At 39.5% G+C, this 20,688-nt stretch overlaps 2 protein-coding genes across 5 annotated transcripts in view; one reads left to right on the forward strand and one right to left on the reverse strand.

The window, feature by feature from the left end:
* The window catches only part of rapgefl1 (Rap guanine nucleotide exchange factor like 1), a 76,181-nt gene that overhangs the window by 34,409 nt on the left and 21,084 nt on the right, over positions 1–20,688 (reverse strand). The gene's annotated exons all lie outside the window — the stretch shown is intronic.
* Positions 714–12,717, forward strand: LOC102230707. Of its 4 annotated transcripts, none has more exons than XR_002754120.1 (15): positions 714–1,054; positions 1,154–1,213; positions 1,297–1,332; positions 1,430–1,490; positions 1,577–1,683; positions 1,777–2,049; positions 2,146–2,239; positions 2,424–2,491; positions 2,576–2,821; positions 2,974–3,108; positions 3,204–3,266; positions 3,368–3,499; positions 4,073–11,857; positions 11,949–12,031; positions 12,295–12,717. XR_002754120.1 is itself a non-coding variant. In XM_023348703.1 (11 exons), exons 1-11 carry the CDS (start codon positions 977–979, stop codon positions 3,270–3,272), a joined length of 1,227 nt encoding a protein of 408 aa, XP_023204471.1. In that variant the 5' UTR covers positions 714–976; the 3' UTR covers positions 3,273–3,342. The 4 variants fall into 4 exon arrangements, 1 of the variants encoding a protein (XP_023204471.1); XR_002754119.1 differs by having other exon boundaries at positions 4,073–11,832; XR_002754118.1 differs by having other exon boundaries at positions 4,073–12,031.

A 20,688-nucleotide genomic window follows, 5' to 3' on the forward strand; every position in this document is an offset into this window, starting at 1 on the left:
TTTCATTGCCTAACGAAAGAAAAGGAAGCAAAAAGATTTTTGCTAAAAAAATCTAAACTTGAAAAGAGAACACAAAATGCGTTATGTGTACTAGTGTGATTGTATGGATAAAAGCAACCTGAAGAAAACCCGCAGCCGCAGAAACTGAGTCAGTGAAGTAGCTAACTATGCTAGCTCAAGTTATTTGCAGCCATTTCTTCAAGTTGCCATCCCTCCCCCAATAACTGTGGTGTGTGGTAAAACAGTATTGCCACATATTGCCACGTTTAAGCTGTGATAGGTCCCACATATTTTGTAGTGTAACACTCTGAAGAAAGCCAGTTAGCAAGTTGTTAACATGTAAACACATGTGCGCGGAAGTAACGCCTATAAATCACACAAAGCATCATGGGAGCTAGAAATTTGCTGGAAAGAAGATAAATGTTTTAGACCCACAGGAAGCTAATTAAGTGCTGCAGTGTTTTTAAGTCTCGTAATTTTGTTCGTATCTTCACATGTAACATCTCTGTTTTTGTAAAGTATATTTTTTAACCAAGTTGTAAAGTGTACTTATGTTTGCACCAGTTGTGAAAAATATATTGGCCTTGTTTAGAAACCTTAGAACAGTTTTAACTTTATTCTTGTACTTAAGAAAAAAATAGTAACCTATTTTTAAAATATATATATATATTTACGGTCCTTTTTTAATTGAAATTTATTTTGCTTCTATTTACAGCTTCTCTCTTGTGCGAGACTTTGTGATTTGGAAGTTTTCCACTGCTGCCTGCTACGAATCTCACCTCTGCATCACGACACCATCTTATTAATTCACTTATACTGATACCTCTTAATAATACAGAGATATATTTTATCTAGATATTAAGACAAGCACATAGTTACATTGAGTTAAAAGCATTCACAAACACATATAATATTGTTTAAATAACCAGCTTCCCCCCCCCCCAGGTGTCTTCTTTTTTTATTGTGCTGTTACAGGATGCCACGTAGAGGACGACGCTCTGAGGCGGCCAAGGTGAGATGGAGGAAGCTGGAGATTGTGCCGGTCGACGCCAAGGTATAACAATTAAACATTGCAGTAATTGTTTTTGTCTAACTGTAGTTCTTAATGTAGTTTAGACTTTAAGCATGATTATAATAGTTTCTGTGTTTACAGCCTGGGACACCACCGCTCACAACCAGCGCTTGGAACCCAACTCGGTCTCCGCCAAAGAAGGTATGGCTATCATTTTAAATTTTAGTAACTTACTGTTGGATGATAACAATTATTTCTTTTACTAATTTTACTTATCTCTTTAGATGTCCCCACTGCTGGACGGTGGCCTGCCCAACCAGGTATGTTCATGACAAGTTCAGGATCATTTATGTAGAATAACCAAAACAAGTTATGTTTGTAGTTAATCTATACATTTTGTAAATAATTCTTTTGCAGATGTCGCCTCCCATGGTGCGTCAGGAGGAGCCCCGTGTGCCACCGACCTCTCCTGGGTCACGTATGTAGATAAAATCTTTGTTGTTTTGTTGTTAAATTTTAAGCTGCATAAAAGCCTAATCTTGATAACTGCACGTTTCTAAACAGGCCGTGGGACGGGGCGTCGCCATCGGGTGGAGACGTGGCCAGCCTCCCGGGTGACCAGACGGAGCTGCAAGTTGGTTCTGCCTACTGCCGAGGCTCTGGAGAAGAAGGTTTTTTTTTTTGTATACCTCATATACAAATCTTGGTTTGAATGGTAAAATTCTATAAGCAAACTTTAATGTTTGTTTTTATTTTTTTTTCAGTTTGCTCTTTTGGTTGGTGATTCCCATCTGCGTGCTATTGTGGATGGGTATTCTACCATGCCAAAGGGCGACTTCTCCTTAGGGGTGCTTGCATCCCCCGGTGCCTCTGCGGAAGAGTTGAAGCTTGAGGTGCTGGATGCAGTTCTGCCTCGGCCCCCCGAGGTGATCTGTCTTCTGGCCCCAAGTAACAACTTAACCGCCAGCAGGACCTTCGTGGAGGCCGGAGCGGCGTTTGACGCTTTGTTGAGTACCGTCTGCAACCTCTCTGCTAATGTAAGTATAACATCCACTGCATTTAACCATGATCAAATATATCAGAAAACTTGCCGTATATTAATTTTGTTCCTTTATTTGGTTTGAAATTTAAAGGTGGTCGTTGTGGACTTTCCACCGCGCCTTTGCGTGGAGGACAGTGTGCAACAGCTGCTGCGGCAGGAGTTTCAACGTGTGGCTGCTCAGAGAAGTAAGTGACGTACACAATTTGTGTTTAGACTAAAACTTCAGCAAATTTACATTTTATAGTTTTCAGGGTTCAGATCTATGAAAAAATACTTTATTTTTTCTTTCGTATGTAATTTCTTTCAAATTAGAACATCGTTAGTGTGACTGAAAATAAGAATGCATTTTTATTTTTTTTTTCTGTCAAGGTGTTCGGTACTTGCCTGTCACTGAACACTTCCCATTGAGCAGCCTGGCCTTGTGGAGCAGGGATGGCGTAAGTTGAATTGATTTTCATAATTGTATTGTAAACATTTTATTGAGGCGTACTGTATTTGATAAAATGTGTTTATAATTTTAGGTTCACCTGAGCGACCATCCTGGGATGGAGGTCCTTGCTCAGTTGCTTGAGGCGGCGGTCTGCTCGCAACTTGAGTTAAGTGCATCGAAATCTCCTGCTCCTGTGATGTTGGCTCCACCCCCCCTTGGGACGGCTTCCCCCCCCGCGGTGAGACGTTGCCTGACCCAGCCGGTTGTGGTTACCGAAGTTGCTGCTCCGCGTCGTTCGGAGCCCTACGCCTGGACTGTGGTTGGTGGTGGTCGGAAGGTACTGGATAGATACTTATTTGATTTAATGAAAATTTTGCAAGTGTATATTTCACTTTTTAACATGTTTATTTCATGTCCGCCTCCCTGATTGTCCATTTCAACTTTTCTTTAAAGTGCAGATTATAAAGTAAATGGAACTTGATTTTACAGGGAGACCTGCTGGACTCTTCCATCCCCCTGAATCCTGTGTGCTTCAGCCCAGCGTTGCTGGAGGACATGGACCGGATCGTTCCTGCGTCTGGCCTTGAAACTCCGCTACCTATATGTTGTCCGAAGGTGGAAAAGGTGTTTTATTTAATTTTAATAAATGTAATCATTTGAATTTGATGTGCAACAGTTTGTTTTAACAATTATATAATTTCTTCTATTTTTCTTATTAGAAGGCGAGTGCGAAGCGTCGTTCCATTTCCGATCCCTACAAGCTGAATCCAGTGGAGCAGCAGGTCTGAAACCGTTTCAGAAAATATATCTGACTTTAATATAGTGAAATGTACAGTACATGTTCGCTTTGCACAAAAAACGGATTGCTTCTGTTGATTTATAGATGGAGGGAGCGTCGAGAGAGAGCAACAACAAAGCTCGTCGCCAGGCACAAAGTCCGGTCCCCCCGATGGACGTCCAGGGCGAGTCCTCTTCCGTGCCACAGGAGGACCATTTTTGGGATGGGAGCTGCAAGGTAACTGTTTCCTACCATCTCAGTCACAACAAATGGGTGTAGCAGTGCAACGTGATGTGGAGAAAGTTGGCGTACTTGGTTCTGTGTATGACGAGGGTGCCAAAGATTATGTCACTCACATCAGCACAAATGGCTGTGCGAATTGAGTTTACATATTTAAAAAAATTGTATTTTACAGCTTTTGACTTTGTAGAGATGCTGCTTTATTATTTGTGCATTTCTTAGTTTTTATTAAATTGAATATAATATCAAAATTTTTTGGATTTCCAGGTTTGCTAAAAAAGTGAGCTAATATTGTTAAAGATTAATTTCTAAAGTACAGAAAAGTAAATTTGAGATGCACAAATATGAACATATGGTTTTATATTGAAATCCCACCCAATACTAGTGTAATGACAGTATTTACCATGAAGTTAATTTATCAAAATTTTATTTCACTTAATCTATTTAACAACAGAATAATTGATTACTCAATTACAAAATATGTGTTTACAACAGGCTTAATTGGTGGTAGATAGTAATCAGGTGAATATTTGTATAAATACTAACTTTTAAAAAATTTGTATGTTACAGGCTTCTGCGTTGGAACCCGGGATCAGCGGTCCACCTGTCCTGTTGGTAAGTGCTACACATTCCCAGGCCGACAAGAGGTATGCTGCATTTTCCCGTAATCACCAGTGCACATGCATGGCACTCACATTTTTAGCTTACCACAATGAGGGGTTGCAGTTTGACACAGTGATGCTTGATAGAGTGATTGAAAAAGGAGACCAACTTTATGCCGGCGTTAAACAGCAACTGATCAGTGATGGAACATTTCGTGACAATCACTTGACGTTTGAACAGATGCCTGACCATGTACTCACAGATAGGAACATCTATGCAGTACACACAACTGGTTTAAGGGTAGGTCATGTTTTTGCTCGTAGCAGGAGCACTCAAGGATCTCGACAATTGGGTTTGCATCTTGCCCTGCAACTGAAATGTCTGTCGGAAAATGTAACCCATGCTTTCCTTTTGGTGACTCCAGAGTGCATTGCAGTTTTCAGGGACAGAAGCGGTCGGTTTGGAGTTTTTGATTCCCACTCAAGAAATTCAGCAGGCCTGCCCCACCCCAGTGGAACTGCAGTAATGATGACTTTCTGCAACCTGTCTGACTTGGTCAGCCATCTATTGAAGCTCTTTCGAAATCGCGGCCCCAATGCCACCTATGAGTTTGTGCCAGTAGGTTTTGACAGGGAAAATGAAGATCATCCTCAGAACTTGACTTTTGACAACATTTCACCTGTAGCAACACAGGTAAGTCCAACTGCTTTGAAATCAGAGAGTCCGTCTGATGAGGAAATGCCTCCTTGGCTTAGGGAAGTTGCAAACGTATTAGAGGAGAGACCTCCAACCGTTACAAATTTGTCAAAAGTGCCAAAAACCGATAGAAGAAAAATTAAAAACAGGATCAAAACACAACAGAGACAGAATGTAGGAAGTAAAATGAAACAAAGTTCATCTGAAAAAGAGAGATATCTGACATCTCCAACATTTAGGACCAAAAAGCTACAGGCCGTAAAAGAAAAATACATTCTTCATCAAGTAGAGAGGAAGGATCACTTAAATAATAGATATAGAACAGATGCATCTTTCCGGAAGAGACGAAGAAATTACATGAAGGACAGATTCAATTTTGGCCGTACCTTCACAGAAAGTCATAAAGCTAAGATGGCTGAGTATATGAGGAAACGATTCAGAGATGATCCGATCTTTAGAAGCAGAAAAAAATCAAACATCAGGAATCGATTCAGAAACGATCCAGTCTTCAGAAGCAAACACAAAAAAAAAATGCGTGAATATATGAAGGCGAAGTATCATAGTGAGCCTGCTTATCGAGCAAAACATAAAGAAAAATGTGCTGCAAACAGAAGAGGCAGATTAACAACAGAAGCACGTTCCAAAAATGTAACACTGCAGCATGCTTTGCGAATCAGAAACAAGTATAAAAGAAACGTAAGCTTCCACCTTGAAACTCCAAGCCCTCTGATAACTGACGAAATGAAAGCTGCGATACGAAACTTTTATAAGAACATTAAAAACGGACCCACATATGTTTGCACTGTGTGTCACAGAGCTCTTTTCCCCAATCAAGTAAAGCACTGTAAACGAGATAAGTACACCAAGAATATGCGTGTAGTAGCTGATTCTCTAACCGGTACATATGTTCATGTGTGTGGATCTGCATGCTCAACCCCATGTTCTGTACCTCAAGAGAGGAAGGGGGAGTGGATCTGCTACACGTGTGACAGCCATCTAACCAGAGGAAAGATGCCATCGATTGCTGCTGTTAATAACCTTCACCTAGCTTCTGTTCCACCAGAGCTTGCGGAATTGAATGTACTTGAACGGCAATTAATTGCAAAAATTCTACCTTTTGCAAAAATTGTTTCTTTGCCCAAGGGACAGCAAAGGGCAATACATGGAGCAGTTGTCTGTGTTCCTTCTGACATGGAAACAGTTGTAAACAGTCTTCCGAGGCCCCGTGAGGAAGCCCAGCTTTTACAGGTGAAGCTAAAGAGAAAAACCAAGTATAAAGGGTACCAATACTTTTACACAGTAAACATGAAAAATGTCTTAGCTGCACTGACGAAGCTTAAAGATAGTCATCCAGATTACAAAGAGATAAGTATAAATGAAAGTGCAACATTTGAAGATTTCCAAGAGGATCAGCAAGTTGAGGACTTGGAAACAGAAGCAGCGGAGACTGAAATGGATATAGAAGCAGACCAGCAACCTGACCACATAGGGATAGAGCATCAGGCACTTCGACCTGGTCTGATCTTGGACACCTGCATGCAGCCTCCTGACATAGCACAGGAAGTATTGTCATATGGAGAAGGGATTTTCAGCATTGCGCCGGCTCAGGGGAACAAGCCCATCTCCTTCTTCAGTGTTCCAAGACTTGAAGCAAATGCTTATCCCGTACATTTCCCAACTGGAATAAACACATTAGATGAAGCCCGCCGTGTTGCACTTTCACCGAGTATGTATTTCAATGTACGACTTTTCTCAATAGATAGTCGGTTTGCCAAAGACCAGAGTTACCTTTTCTTTGCTCAGTTTGTCACGGAAACTCATATTGCCAATAGTAGTATGTCCATTCAGAGAAGAAAAGGGAAACCAAGCACCAAAGATGGGAAAAATATTTCCAGCAAAATGCTGCAGGATAAAGAGGAGTTGGAAAAACTTATCCAGAATAAAGAGGCTACCCGTTTCATGCAACCCTTAAGAGGAACTCCAGCTTATTGGGAGAAAGGGTTACGTGATTTGCACGCCATGGTGAGGCAACTTGGAAAGCCCACTTTCTTTTGCACGTTCTCTGCTGCTGAAATGAGATGGCCAGAAGTCATTGAGGCCATCAAAGGTCAACATGGCGAGCAGGTAGATTTTTCTGAGCTTGACTGGAATGCAAAATGTGACATTCTTAGAAGCAACCCTGTAACCGTCATGCGCATGTTTGAAAAGAGAGTGGATGCACTGTTTAGAGACCTGATTCTTTCCCCTGCACAGCCCCTTGGAGCAGTGGACGATTACTTTTATCGTGTAGAATTTCAGGCAAGGGGTTCACCACACATACATGCTGTGATATGGATTAAGGATGCACCTGAAATGGAAGACCCCTCATGTTGCGGTGAAGTCATAAAGTTCATCGATCGTCACATATCCTGTCAGTTGCCTGATGAAACCAGAGATCCAGAGCTTCACAAAATAGTCACAGAGGTTCAAATGCACAGCAAAAAGCACTCAAAATCATGCAAAAAAGGTAATGTTGAATGCAGATTTGGATTCCCCAAACTAGCAATGGACCGCACCAGAATCACCGTCCCAGTAATTGACTTTGATTTGGAAATTGATGATGAAACACCAAAGCAAAGTAAGCCAAAAGGTAGGAGAAATTCCAAAAAATCGAGATCACCATTTGTCTCAAACCTACAAAGAGAGGCTAAGAAGAAACTGAAAACAGTTAGAGATTTACTTAAAGATGAGAAATCATCTTTCAGGGATTTGTCAGAGTTACTCCAGGCTTGTAATATGACTAAAATAGAGTACAATGGCCATGTTGATGCTCTCACTTCTGGAATGGTGGTAATGATGAAACGGGATCCTAAAGATAGCTGGGTCAATGGGTACAACCCCGATCTCCTTCGTGCATGGAATGCTAACATGGACATTCAGTATGTGCTTGATGAGTACACCTGCATTGAGTACATGATGTCCTACATAGCCAAGCCAGAGCATGAAATGGCGCAGTTCCTCAAGTCTGTTGTTGATGATTTAAAGACGGCCAATGTTAGCCAACGCGATGAGATGAAGAAGATCATGCAGGCTTATTCAAAACAGAGAGAGGTTAGTGCTCAAGAATCCGTTGCGCGCACTTGTAGCCTACCTCTCAAAAAGTCCTCTCGTAGTGTCCTTTTTCTTCAAACAGATGAAGACGGTATAAAAATGAGTCTTCCGATGAGTAAACTCGTAAACATGTCCCCAGATGAAGAGAATGTGTGGATGAAAGGATTGCCGGAAAAATATCTCAACAGACCAGACACATTAGAATTCGAACACATGTGCCTGGCAGAATTTGCATCAGAATACCGGGTTCTATATGGTAGGCAAATTGAAGGGCCAAATGCAATTGCCCTCCTTAATGATGCAGGATACATCCAGAAAAGAACTATCGGCAAACCTGCAGTTATTAGATTTACTCGTTTCTCTGAGAAAAAAACACCCGAAAAGTTTTACAGACGGCTTCTGAAGTTGTATTTTCCTCACAGACGAGATGAGGACCTAAAAAATGAGGAATGCACAACCTACGAAGCCTTTTACAACAACGGTTTTCGTGGTAGATATCGGGTTAAACAGTATGTGGATTTCAATTGCAAAAGGTATGAAGGGCAAGGTAAGAAAATTGATAAGATTATGGAAGATCTGAATAAGCAAGGACCGGTTCGTAATGCGTGGAACACTTTTGCACCAGAGGTTGAGGTAGACAGTTTAGAATGCGCTGCTGAGCGACCACCATTGCAAGAAGATGAAGAGCAAGACCCTATTCCAGATTATGAAATTGATGTCAACACTGTAGACATGCCAAAAATTGAAGCTCCTAAACTGAGCCCTGATTTCATCAGACAAATGTACAGGAGTTTAAATGAGACTCAAGCGTCCATGTTTTACGCCATTCGCGATTGGTGTCTGAAGCGCGTCTGGGGTGAGAAACCAGAACCGTTCTTTTATTTCTTGACGGGAGGAGCCGGATGTGGTAAATCTCATGTCATCAAATGTGTTTATCAGGAGGCAACCAAGCTCTTGCGCCAGCTTCCGAGAATTCTCGATATTGGTGACATGTCCAAGCCCACTGTGCTCCTCACAGCTTTTACTGGTACTGCAGCGTACAACATATCAGGGAAGACTTTACATTCCATCTTGAAGCTACCGAAAAGTTTAAAACCACCATACAAGGGACTTGGAAATTCATTGGATGAAGTGAGGGCAGTTCTTTCTAATATAGAAATCTTAATCATCGATGAAATCTCCATGGTCTCCAAAGACCTACTTGCATATGTTCACTGGAGATTTCAACAAATCAAGGGGAACAACAGGTTCATGGGTGGGGTCTCTGTTTTGGCTGTGGGGGATTTCTTCCAACTTCCTCCTCTTGGACGATCAAAACCGCTTTGTGTCGCCGAGGATGGCGTGCTTGATATCTGGAATGAGAATTTCCAGATGATAAGCCTGACAGAAATCATGCGGCAGAAAGATGACCGAGCGTTTGCAGAGCTCCTGAACAGGATTCGAGTTAAAGGTAAAGCCGATTCGCTTAGTAAGGATGACAAGACTCTTTTGATCCAAGCTGTTACTGACTCAAAAGAGTGTCCAATGGATGTTCTGCACATTTTTGCAACAAACAAACAGGTGGACACCCATAATGCAGCAGTTGTGACCTCTTTAGGTGCAGTAACAGTTGACATCGAGGCAGAGGACTACAAAAGGGTTACAAAGACAGGAAACATGATTAATCTGGGCTGTTGCATAGCGGGCAACAAACGAGACTTGTCTAACAACATACAGGCTGGTTTGGGTTTTAGGGTAATGATTATAAGAAACTTGGATGTAGAGGATGGTCTTGTTAATGGAACATTTGGGACCATTGCGGATATTGTCACCAGTACGAAAGATGGAAAGAATAGTGTAAAGTTAATTGGACTCAAACTGGACAATCCCCTCGCTGGACACACAAAAAAGATTCAGGGTAAACCAGACAGCTTTGTTTACATTGAGAGATTTGAGGAACAGAGTAGCGTAAAGGGAGTGGTACGACGGCAATTTCCAATCAGGTTAGCCTTTGGGTGTACGGCACACAAAGTCCAAGGGATGACCATGAAGTCTGCGGTTATTTCTTTGAAGCGTATTTTTGAACCGGGAATGGCATATGTGGCACTCAGTCGCACAACTTCCCTGGAAGGACTTAAAATCATTGATTTTGATGAAAGTAAGATCTACGCTGACAAAAACATCAGAGCAGCTATGGAATCAATGAGATCAGCATCGTTTTTGCATATCAGACCACTCTTGCATTTTCAGTCTGGTCATCAAGGTGCAACATTAACAATTGTCCACCACAATGTCGAAGGTCTTGTCTGTCACTCTGAGGACATGAAACAACATCATGAACTTATGCTGGCAGATGTCTTATGCCTAACGGAGACTCATTTATTTGGATCTTCTGTTCCAGCTTCTTGCCAAATGGAGGGCTATTCTTTCTTTTCACGGAACAGACATGTCTCCTACTCAAACAGAGTCGACATTGCTACCAAAGAGGGTGGGGGAGTAGCGACTTACTGCCGGAGTCTTCTCCAACCGCAGGAACGTAGATTCTTCAACCAGGTTACAGATATTGAATTCAACGTTGTGAAAGTGGAAACCCCAATCAGAGCACTGATTGCGACAGTTTACAGGCCACCAAGTTATGATCTTGGAACATTTTTAAGAAATCTGCAGAACCTCTTGGATGGCCTGAATTCAATGGATATTCGGCCCGTTGTCATATTGGGAGACTTCAATGAGGACCTTATTCCTCCTGGGAAAAAAGCCATCAATGAGTTGTTTAGAACAAAAGGCTTTATGCAACTCATCTCTGATGCAACCACAGAAAAACGTACCCTCCTTGATCACATTTACATCTCCAATCCAGAATACTGTATCCAATCAGGTGTCTTGCAGGCTTACTACAGCTACCACAATCCTATATACTGTGTGTTAGCTTCAGTATAAACTGCATCTACAGTGGCTTCCAAAAATAGTTATGTTCCTTGAAATTTTCCTAATCATAAGGGGTATTTTTCTTGATCTTTTATATTAAATTCTGATGAAATATATTTGTGGTTGTAATGTAACAATATGGAACAGTTCAAGGAGTATGATTACTTTGTAAGCACTGTAAATCTTAATCCTGAATTCATGACAGGATATTATTTTTGGAGAACATGTAAAGATCTTGCATCATTTTATGTGACTGTGGGTTTTTTTGTATATGCAGCAATCAGAAAGCAGTGTGGGTTGTTTTTCTCTATCATTGTTGCAGAGGGTTTGATATATATTTATTCATTGTACACATTTGTGAATTATAGTGTAGCTTGTGGATTTTGTTGTAGGAATAAAAATATTCTTGTACAGTTTGCAAATCTTTTCAATACTTATTTAGTTCCGTAGAAAGGAGGCTTCATAACCAGGGTTTGTATGTGCCCATGAAACTTTGTTTGAGGTTTGGGAATACGAAAGTGGCTGATCTTGAAACACTTATCGGTTCTCTGTCAGAGTAGTTGCTGGAAATATTGGACCAGGAAGCGGTAGATTAAAAAATCCGTTACTACACGTATATTCTGTTCTATTTTGAAATAAAAATTATTTCAAATTGGTCTTCAATCTGGCACATAGCATTTTCCTCATTTTTCTAATGCAGTTAGAGTAACTGTTACCCTCCGAATAAGTTAATTTTTTGCAAAACTCTTTTTTTATTCTTCACAATTTGCGTCATTCAATTAAAGCTCTCCTTGTTTCATCTCTCCCCAATGATACTGCACTTTTTACTGCTGCAGCTCCCTAGGGGTTACTTCACTAGAAGGACAAAAGTTGAACTCACTTTTGTCCTGTTGGACTCCCTCCACATACTGAGAATTTGTGTTGTTTTGATGGAATTAACCTCTTTCCTCCCAGTTTTAGTCTGTTTTTGCAGGTTGTTCCACACAAACAATCCTTGGAAGCTGCTAAGAACAGACAGGAAACGAGACCTGGAGGTTTGGTGCATGAGAGTTAGCAAATGTATCTAAATTGTAGCAACCTTAAAAGCAGTTACATTTTTGTTGTTGTTGATAATAGATGTCTATTGATGGAATGACTTGTTTATTTTTAGTGCAGGACAACCCTTGCCTAGCTCATGGACTTGGTCCCACACCCAATCTGAGGAGAAGATGGAGTTCCTGTTTCTTTAGATAGGTAGATAACAAATTAAAGCTAATTTTGTTTATTTTAATTTGAAATTGATGATGTTGTATATGTAAGTTTGATAGGAGGAATCCAGTGGATATAGGCCCTTTTTTCTTAGGTGACATTGGTGTTTATATCTATCTTAATCATTCTTAAACCTTAGTTTAAACAAAGTTTAATTTTTAGTTTATTCATTCATAAATCACATAAATGTTTAAAAATGTCATATATATTAATTTGGTTTTTGTCTGTTTTTTGTTTTTTTAATACAGTCTGTGATGTGTCACACCAGATTGGATGCCTAAGAAGAAGTTGGGAAAAATCAAAAAGCTTTGGAGAAGCGATACTTTTTTGTTGTTGTTATTCTTTATAGTTGTAAATAGTTTTTGATGTATGTATATATTTAAGATGGTTTCATTTATTGTATAGAGACTGCAATATGTTACATTAGATTAATTTAAAATATGTTTTCATGTATGTATATAGTTATAAAGGTTTCACATTTATAACAAGTGGATCATCATGGCAAAGCCATAATGTTTCACTTGTGACAGTAAATCTGTCGAGCCTCACCTTGACACTCAGGAAACAACCCTGAGTGCCACACGGCCGGACAGGACACATGTAAAATAAAAAAGATAGCAATTTCTTTTTATTGCAGAGACATTAGATTCTTAAATTTATGGTATTCTTTAAATGTTGTAATTTTGGTTCATTGTAAACTTTACCTGTAAAAAGTTTGTACAAATCTTTAACATAAGGTCAATATATATTTTTAAACTGTAATATGTTGTGTGTGTGTGTGTGTTATTGAAATTTTGTATTTGTCACGATCATTAGGTAAATGCTAATGAACTGCCTTCCTGCAGTTTATGAGCATTGAACTGTTAGTGAACAGTTCAATGCAAGGTTCATTAGCGTTAGCATTTTAGCTTCAATAAGCTATTAGCTATTTATTTTACTTTTTAGCAATGTTTAGTATACTGAATGGAGTAAATCAATTACAGAAAATATCCTAGTCATTTCCCACATGCTGATGAAAGCAATGACGCTAACATTAGCGTTTCTGCTGATTTTAGCTGATATACTTACTTTATAATACTGAATGGTGCACGTCCGCCTCACTTAACGTTCTTGCGGTTCTCCGCGTGCCACTGGTTACGTTGCGGCGTCCTTTGGCGTCGACGCCAATTTGTGGCGTGACGACGCCGGGCCCAAGCCCGACGGGCACGCCTTGGCAGGCCCCGGCTAAATTTCTTCAGAAATTTTGTTTTTCTAGTTATTCTTTATTTTTCTTCCGTAACCGTTAATGCGGCTCATACCGCTGGGTGCACACCTACAAATGAGGTATCAAAACGTGCAGAAAATTCACGCCATTGGAGCTATTATTTTTGGTGGGATTTGGGCTTAACGTGGCGACATAATTCGCAAAAAACTGCGAAAAAAACCCCATTATAACTCAATGGGAAAAATCCTAGAAATACCCTATTTTTGAGGATTTGCTGTGTCGTCACAAATTCACCTAGAAATGCCATTCAAATTTCATTTTGTAGATACGTCTGTGATCTCTTCGAAAGTGAAGACGGCTCGTCGATACCAGTTACGGTTTGTCCACAATTTGCCTCTAAGCGACCCAAAGTTTCTCATTTTTGCTCAAGTTAGAGTGCGTTTCTGGCTGCTTAGAGTGAGAGATGAAGACAACTTTTTCAACCCAAATCATTTTTGAAATCGCCATCACGCCCACAAATATCGCACGATTAGTATCAAAATCGGTCCTGAAATTGATACGCCTGTCTGCTCCGGTAAAATGTTTTCGAAATTTATCTAGACCGTACGGTTTTCTGTCACGGTGCTTCAGAGCAAAGTCATGCGACAGGATTTTCTGAGGCTGTCTGAGGCTCTCTCCCATGTATTTGAATAGAATTTCAGATCTGGGCACAACATTTCTTTCTCTCATCGCTGTAAATGCTCTGAGTGAGGTACAGATATGAATCTCGGGACTATCGCAGAAGACACATTGAACTGTCATACGCTGCAAACGCTTTTCGAATATGTATTACGGTTCCCGAACAAGAAGGATTTGTTTCCAATGCTTTTTTGTCAGTAAAATGTGTTTGCTCAAACACACAATTGTGTGTTTGAGAGCTCACAGCTCAGAGCTCACACCTGCTGAGACCATTATTTACCATAGCAACGGAACTCAAGAGGCTATTGGCTGCTGATTTGGACTACAGATACGCATCGCTGTAGTTCTATCTATCCTCAGTTGAAACAGATCAGGACTGAGAACTGGCCTTTAGAACTACCTGCTGCTATGGGCTGTATATAACTGATTGAACTCAGTAACTGTTACACATGGGATTAGTTTGGAACTTTAAAATGGAGCATAATAATAATTTCAAAATAAAAGCCTTGAATATTTTTACATCAGGTAATTGCTCTTTTTGGCTTTATTTGACTTTTTCATCCAAAGCAATGTTACACATGGGATTAGTTCGGAACTTTAAAATGGAGCATAATAATAATTTCAAAATAAAAGCCTTGAATATTTTTACATCAGGTAATTGCGCTTTTTGGCTTTATGTGACTTTTTTATCCAAAGCACTGTTACACAATGGAATAGTTTGGCCCTCTGAAATGAAGCATACTGAAAATTTCAAAATAAAAGCCTTGAATATTTTTACGTCATGTAATTGCTCTTTTTGGCCGTATATGACTTTTTCATCCAAAGCACTGTTACACATGGGATTTGTTCGGAACTTTAAAATGGAGCATAATAATAATTTCAAAATAAAAGCCTTGAATATTTTTACATCAGGTAATTGCGCTTTTTGGCTTTATGTGACTTTTTCATCCAAAGCACTGTTACACATGGGATTAGTTCGGAACTTTAAAATGGAGCATAATAATAATTTCAAAATAAAAGCCTTGCATATTTTTACATCAGGTAATTGCGCTTTTTGGCTTTATGTGACTTTTTTATCCAAAGCACTGTTACACATGGGATTCGTTCGGAACTTTAAAATGGAGCATACTGAAAATTTCAAAATAAAAGCCTTGAGAATTTTTACATGAGATTATTGCTGTTTTGAGCACTATATAACTGATTTTATCCAATGACTGTTATTCATGGGATTAGGTTGGCCCTTTGAAATGAAGTTTAACAAAACTTCCAAAATAAAAGCCTCGACAAAAATTTTAAATCGTACCGAACGGTGCACGTCCGCCTCGCTTAACGTTCTTGCGGTTCTCCGCGTGCCATTGATTACGTTGCGGCGTTCTTTAGCGTCGATGCCGATTTGTGGCGTGACGACGCCGGGCCCGAACCCCACGGGCGCGCCTTGGCAGGCCCCGGCTAAATTTCTTCCGAAATTTTCTAGTTGGGGCCTGCCATGCAAAGCAATGGCAGGAACCTATTACTATTGTCGGAGAGAAGCGTCTCTTTAAGTATTATTGTTGGGGCCTGCCATGCAAAGCAATGGCAGGAACCTATTGCTATTCTCCCAAGAAAAGTTTCTTTATTATTATTGGGGCCTGCCATGCAAAGCAATGGCAGGAACCTATTACTCTACACCCAACAAGCGTCTCTTTAATATTATTATAATTCTTTATTTTTCTTCCGTAACCGTTAATGCGGCTCGTACCGCTGGGTGCACACCTACAAATGAGGTATCAAAACGTGCAGAAAATTCACGCCATTGGAGCTATTACTTCTGGTGGGATTTGGGCTTAACGTGGCGACATAATTCGCAAAAAACTACGAAAAAAACCCCATTATAACTCAATGGGAAAAATCCTAGAAATACCCTATTTTTGAGGATTTGCTGTGTCGTCACAAATTCACCTAGAAATGCCATTCAAATTTCATTTTGTAGATACGTCTGTGATCTCTTCGAAAGTGAAGACGGCTCGTCGATACCAGTTACGGTTTGTCCACAATTTGCCTCTAAGCGACCCAAAGTTTCTCATTTTTCTTCAAATTAGAGTGACAGCCCATCTCGGTTCATATCTGGGCACAACATTTCTTTCTCTCATCGCTGTAAATGCTCTGAGTGAGGTACAGATATGAATCTCGGGACTATCGCAGAAGACACATTGAACTGTCATACGCTCGAAACGCTTTTCGAATATGTATTACGGTTCCCGAACAAGAAGGATTTGTTTCCAATGCTTTTTTTCAGTAAAGTGTGTTTGCTCAAACACACTTGTGTGTTTGAGAGCTCACAGCTCAGAGCTCACACCTGCTGAGACCATTATTTGCCATAGCAACGGAACTCAAGAGGCTATTGGCTGCTGATTTGGACTACGAATACGCATCACTGTAGTTCTATCTATCCTCAGTTGAAACAGATCAGGACTGAGAACTGGCCTTTAGAACTACTGCTGCTATGGGCTGTATATAACTCATTTAACTCAGTAACTGTTACACATGGGATTAGTTTGGAACTTTAAAATGGAGCATAATAATAATTTCAAAATAAAAGCCTTGAATATTTTTACATCAGGTAATTGCTGTTTTTGGCTTTATTTGACGTTTTCATCCGAAGCACTGTTACACATGGGATTACTTTGGAACTTTAAAATGGAGAATAATAATAATTTCAAAATAAAAGCCTTGAATATTTTTACATCAGGTAATTGCTTTTTTTGGCCGTATATGACTTTTTCATCCAAAGCAATGTTACACATGGGATTAGTTTGGAACTTTAAAATGGAGAATAATAATTTCAAAATAAAAGCCTTGAATATTTTTACATCAGGTAATTGCTGTTTTTGGCTTTATTTGACGTTTTCATCCAAAGCACTGTTACACATGGGATTAGTTTGGAACTTTAAAATGGAGCATAATAATAATTTCAAAATAAAAGCCTTGAATATTTTTACATCAGGTAATTGCTGTTTTTGGCTTTATATGACTTTTTCATCCAAAGCACTGTTACACATGGGATTAGTTTGGAACTTTAAAATGGAGCATAATAATAATTTCAAAATAAAAGCCTTGAATATTTTTACATCAGGTCATTGCTCTTTTTGACTTTATTTGACTTTTTCATCCAAAGCACTGTTACACGTGGTATTAGTTTGGCCCTTTGAAATGAAGCATTCTGAAAATTTCAAAATAAAAGCCTTGAATAATTTTACATGACGTAATTGCTCTTTTTGGCTTTATTTGACTTTTTCATCCAAAGCACTGTTACACGTGGTATTAGTTTGGCCCTTTGAAATGAAGCATACTGAAAATTTCAAAATAAAAGCCTTGAATATTTTTACATCAGCTACTTGTGTTTTGAGCATTATATAACTATTTTAACCCAAGGACTATTACGCATGGGATTAGTTTGGCCCTTTGAAATGAAGTTTAACAAAACTTCCAAAATAAAAGCCTTGACAACATTTTAAATCGTACCGAACGGTGCACGTCCGCCTCGCTTAACGTTCTTGCGGTTCTCCGCGTGCCACTGCTTACGTCGCGGCGTTCTTTGGCGTCGACGCCGATTTGTGGCGCGACGACGCCGGGCCCGAACCCCACGGCCGCGCCTTGGCAGGCCCCGGCTAAATTTCTTCCGAAATTTTCTAGTTATTCTTTATTTTTCATCCGTAACCGTTAATGCGGCTCATACCGCTGCGTGCACACCTACAAAAGAGGTATCAAAACGTGCAGAAAATTCACGCCATTCCAGCTATTACTTTTGGTGGGATTCGGGATTAACATGGCGACATAATTCGCAAAAAACTACGAAAAAAACCCCATTATAACTCAATGGGAAAAATCCTAGAAATACCCTATTTTTGAGGATTTGCTGTGTCGTCACAAATTCACCTAGAAATGCCATTCAAATTTCATTTTGTAGATACGTCTGTGATCTCTTCGAAAGTGAAGACGGCTCGTCGATACCAGTTATGGTTTGTCCACAATTTGCCTCTAAGCGACCCAAAGTTTCTCATTTTTGCTCATATTAGAGTGACAGCCGACCTCGGTTCATATCTGGGCACAACATTTCTTTCTCTCATCACTGTAAATGCTCTGAGTGAGGTACAGATATGAATCTCGGGACTATCGCAGAAGACACATTGAACTGTCATACGCTTAAAACGCTTTTCGAATATGTATTACGGTTCCCGAACAAGAAGGATTTGTTTCCAATGCTTTTTTTCAGTAAAGTGTGTTTGCTCAAACACACTTGTGTGTTTGAGAGCTCACAGCTCAGAGCTCACACCTGCTGAGACCATTATTTGCCATAGCAACGGAACTCAAGAGGCTATTGGCTGCTGGTTAGGACTACGAATACGCATCGTTGTAGTTCTATCTATCCTCAGTTGAAACAGATCAGGACTGAGAACTGGCCTTTACAACTACTTGCTGCTTTGGGCTGTATATAACTGATTTAACTCAGTAACTGTTACACATGGGATTAGTTTTACACTTTAAAATTAAGCATATTGAAAATTTCACAATAAAAGCCCTGAATATTTTTACATGACGTAATTGCTCTTTTTTGGCTTTATTTGACTTTTTCATCCAAAGCACTGTTACACATGGTATTAGTTTGGCCCTTTAAAATGAAGCTTAACAAAAATTTCAAAATAAAAGCCTTGAATATTTTTACATCAGCTACTTGTGTTTTGAGCATTATATAACTATTTTAACCGAAGGACTATTACGCATGGGATTAGTTTGGCCCTTTGAAATGAAGCATCCTGCAAATTTCAAAATAAAAGCCTTGAATATTTTTACATGACATAATTGCTCTTTTTGGCTTTATTTGACTTTTTCATCCAAAGCACTGTTACACATGGTATTAGTTCAGAACTTTAAAATGAAGCATACTGAAAATTTCAAAATAAAAGCCTTGAATATTTTTACATCATGTAATTGCTCTTTTTGGCTTTATTTGACTTTTTCATCCAAAGCACTGTTACACATGGTATTAGTTTGGAACTTTAAAATGGAGCATAATAATAATTTCAAAATAAAAGCCTTGAATATTTTTACATCATGTAATTGCTGTTTTTGGCTTTGTATGACTTTTTCATCCAAAGCACTGTTACACATGGGATTAGTTCGGAACTTTAAAATGAAACATACTGAAAATTTCAAAATAAAAGCCTTGAATATTTTTACATCATGTAATTGCTCTTTTTGGCTTTATTTGACTTTTTCATCCAAAGCACTGTTACACATGGGATTAGTTTGGCCCTTTGAAATGAAGCATACTGAAAATTTTAAAATAAAAGCCTTGAATATTTTTACATGACGTAATTGCTGTTTGTGGCTTTATGTGACTTTTTCATCCAAAGCACTGTTACACATGGGATTAGTTTGGAACTTTAAAATTAAGCATACTGAAAATTTCAAAATAAAAGCCTTGAAGATTTTACATGACGTAATTGCTTTTTTTGGCCGTATATGACTTTTTCATGCAAAGCACTGTTACACATGGGATTAGTTCGGAACTTTAAAATGGAGCATACTGAAAATTTCAAAATAAAAGCCTTGAATATTTTTACATCAGCTACTTGTGTTTTCAGCATTATATAACTATTTTAACCCAAGGACTATTACGCATGGGATTAGTTTGGCCCTTTGAAATGAAGTTTAACAAAACTTCCAAAATAAAAGCCTTGACAACATTTTAAATCGTACTGAATGGTGCACGTCCGCCTCGCTTAACGTTCTTGCGGTTCTCCGCGTGCCACTGATTACGTTGCGGCGTTCTTTAGCGTCGACGCCGATTTGTGGCGTGACGACGCCGGGCCCAAGCCCGACGGGCGCGCCTTGGCAGGCCCCGGCTAAATTTCTTCAGAAATTTTGTTTTTCTAGTTATTCTTTATTTTTCATCCGTAACCGTTAATGCGGCTCATACCGCTGCGTGCACACCTACAAAAGAGGTATCAAAACGTGCAGAAAATTCACGCCATTCCAGCTATTACTTTTGGTGGGATTCGGGATTAACATGGCGACATAATTCGCAAAAAACTACGAAAAAAACCCCATTATAACTCAATGGGAAAAATCCTAGAAATACCCTATTTTTGAGGATTTGCTGTGTCGTCACAAATTCACCTAGAAATGCCATTCAAATTTCATTTTGTAGATACGTCTGTGATCTCTTCGAAAGTGAAGACGGCTCGTCGATACCAGTTATGGTTTGTCCACAATTTGCCTCTAAGCGACCCAAAGTTTCTCATTTTTGCTCATATTAGAGTGACAGCCGACCTCGGTTCATATCTGGGCACAACATTTCTTTCTCTCATCACTGTAAATGCTCTGAGTGAGGTACAGATATGAATCTCGGGACTATCGCAGAAGACACATTGAACTGTCATACGCTTAAAACGCTTTTCGAATATGTATTACGGTTCCCGAACAAGAAGGATTTGTTTCCAATGCTTTTTTTCAGTAAAGTGTGTTTGCTCAAACACACTTGTGTGTTTGAGAGCTCACAGCTCAGAGCTCACACCTGCTGAGACCATTATTTGCCATAGCAACGGAACTCAAGAGGCTATTGGCTGCTGGTTAGGACTACGAATACGCATCGTTGTAGTTCTATCTATCCTCAGTTGAAACAGATCAGGACTGAGAACTGGCCTTTACAACTACTTGCTGCTTTGGGCTGTATATAACTGATTTAACTCAGTAACTGTTACACATGGGATTAGTTTTA

Source organism: Xiphophorus maculatus, chromosome 16, assembly GCF_002775205.1.
Source record: "Xiphophorus maculatus strain JP 163 A chromosome 16, X_maculatus-5.0-male, whole genome shotgun sequence".
Classification (NCBI taxonomy): domain Eukaryota; kingdom Metazoa; phylum Chordata; class Actinopteri; order Cyprinodontiformes; family Poeciliidae; genus Xiphophorus; species Xiphophorus maculatus.

What these genes read in the sequence shown, in the direction of transcription:
- LOC102230707 (XM_023348703.1), top strand. Translation starts at nt 977, where the DNA reads ATGCCACGTAGAGGACGACGCTCTGAGGCGGCCAAGGTGAGATGGAGG. An exon ending in CCGAGGCTCTGGAGAAGAAG is followed by an intron (nt 1,684 to 1,776) that starts GTTTTTTTTTTT and finishes TTTTTTTTTCAG; the next exon opens with TTTGCTCTTTTGGTTGGTGA. An exon ending in TGGTTGGTGGTGGTCGGAAG is followed by an intron (nt 2,822 to 2,973) that starts GTACTGGATAGA and finishes TTGATTTTACAG; the next exon opens with GGAGACCTGCTGGACTCTTC.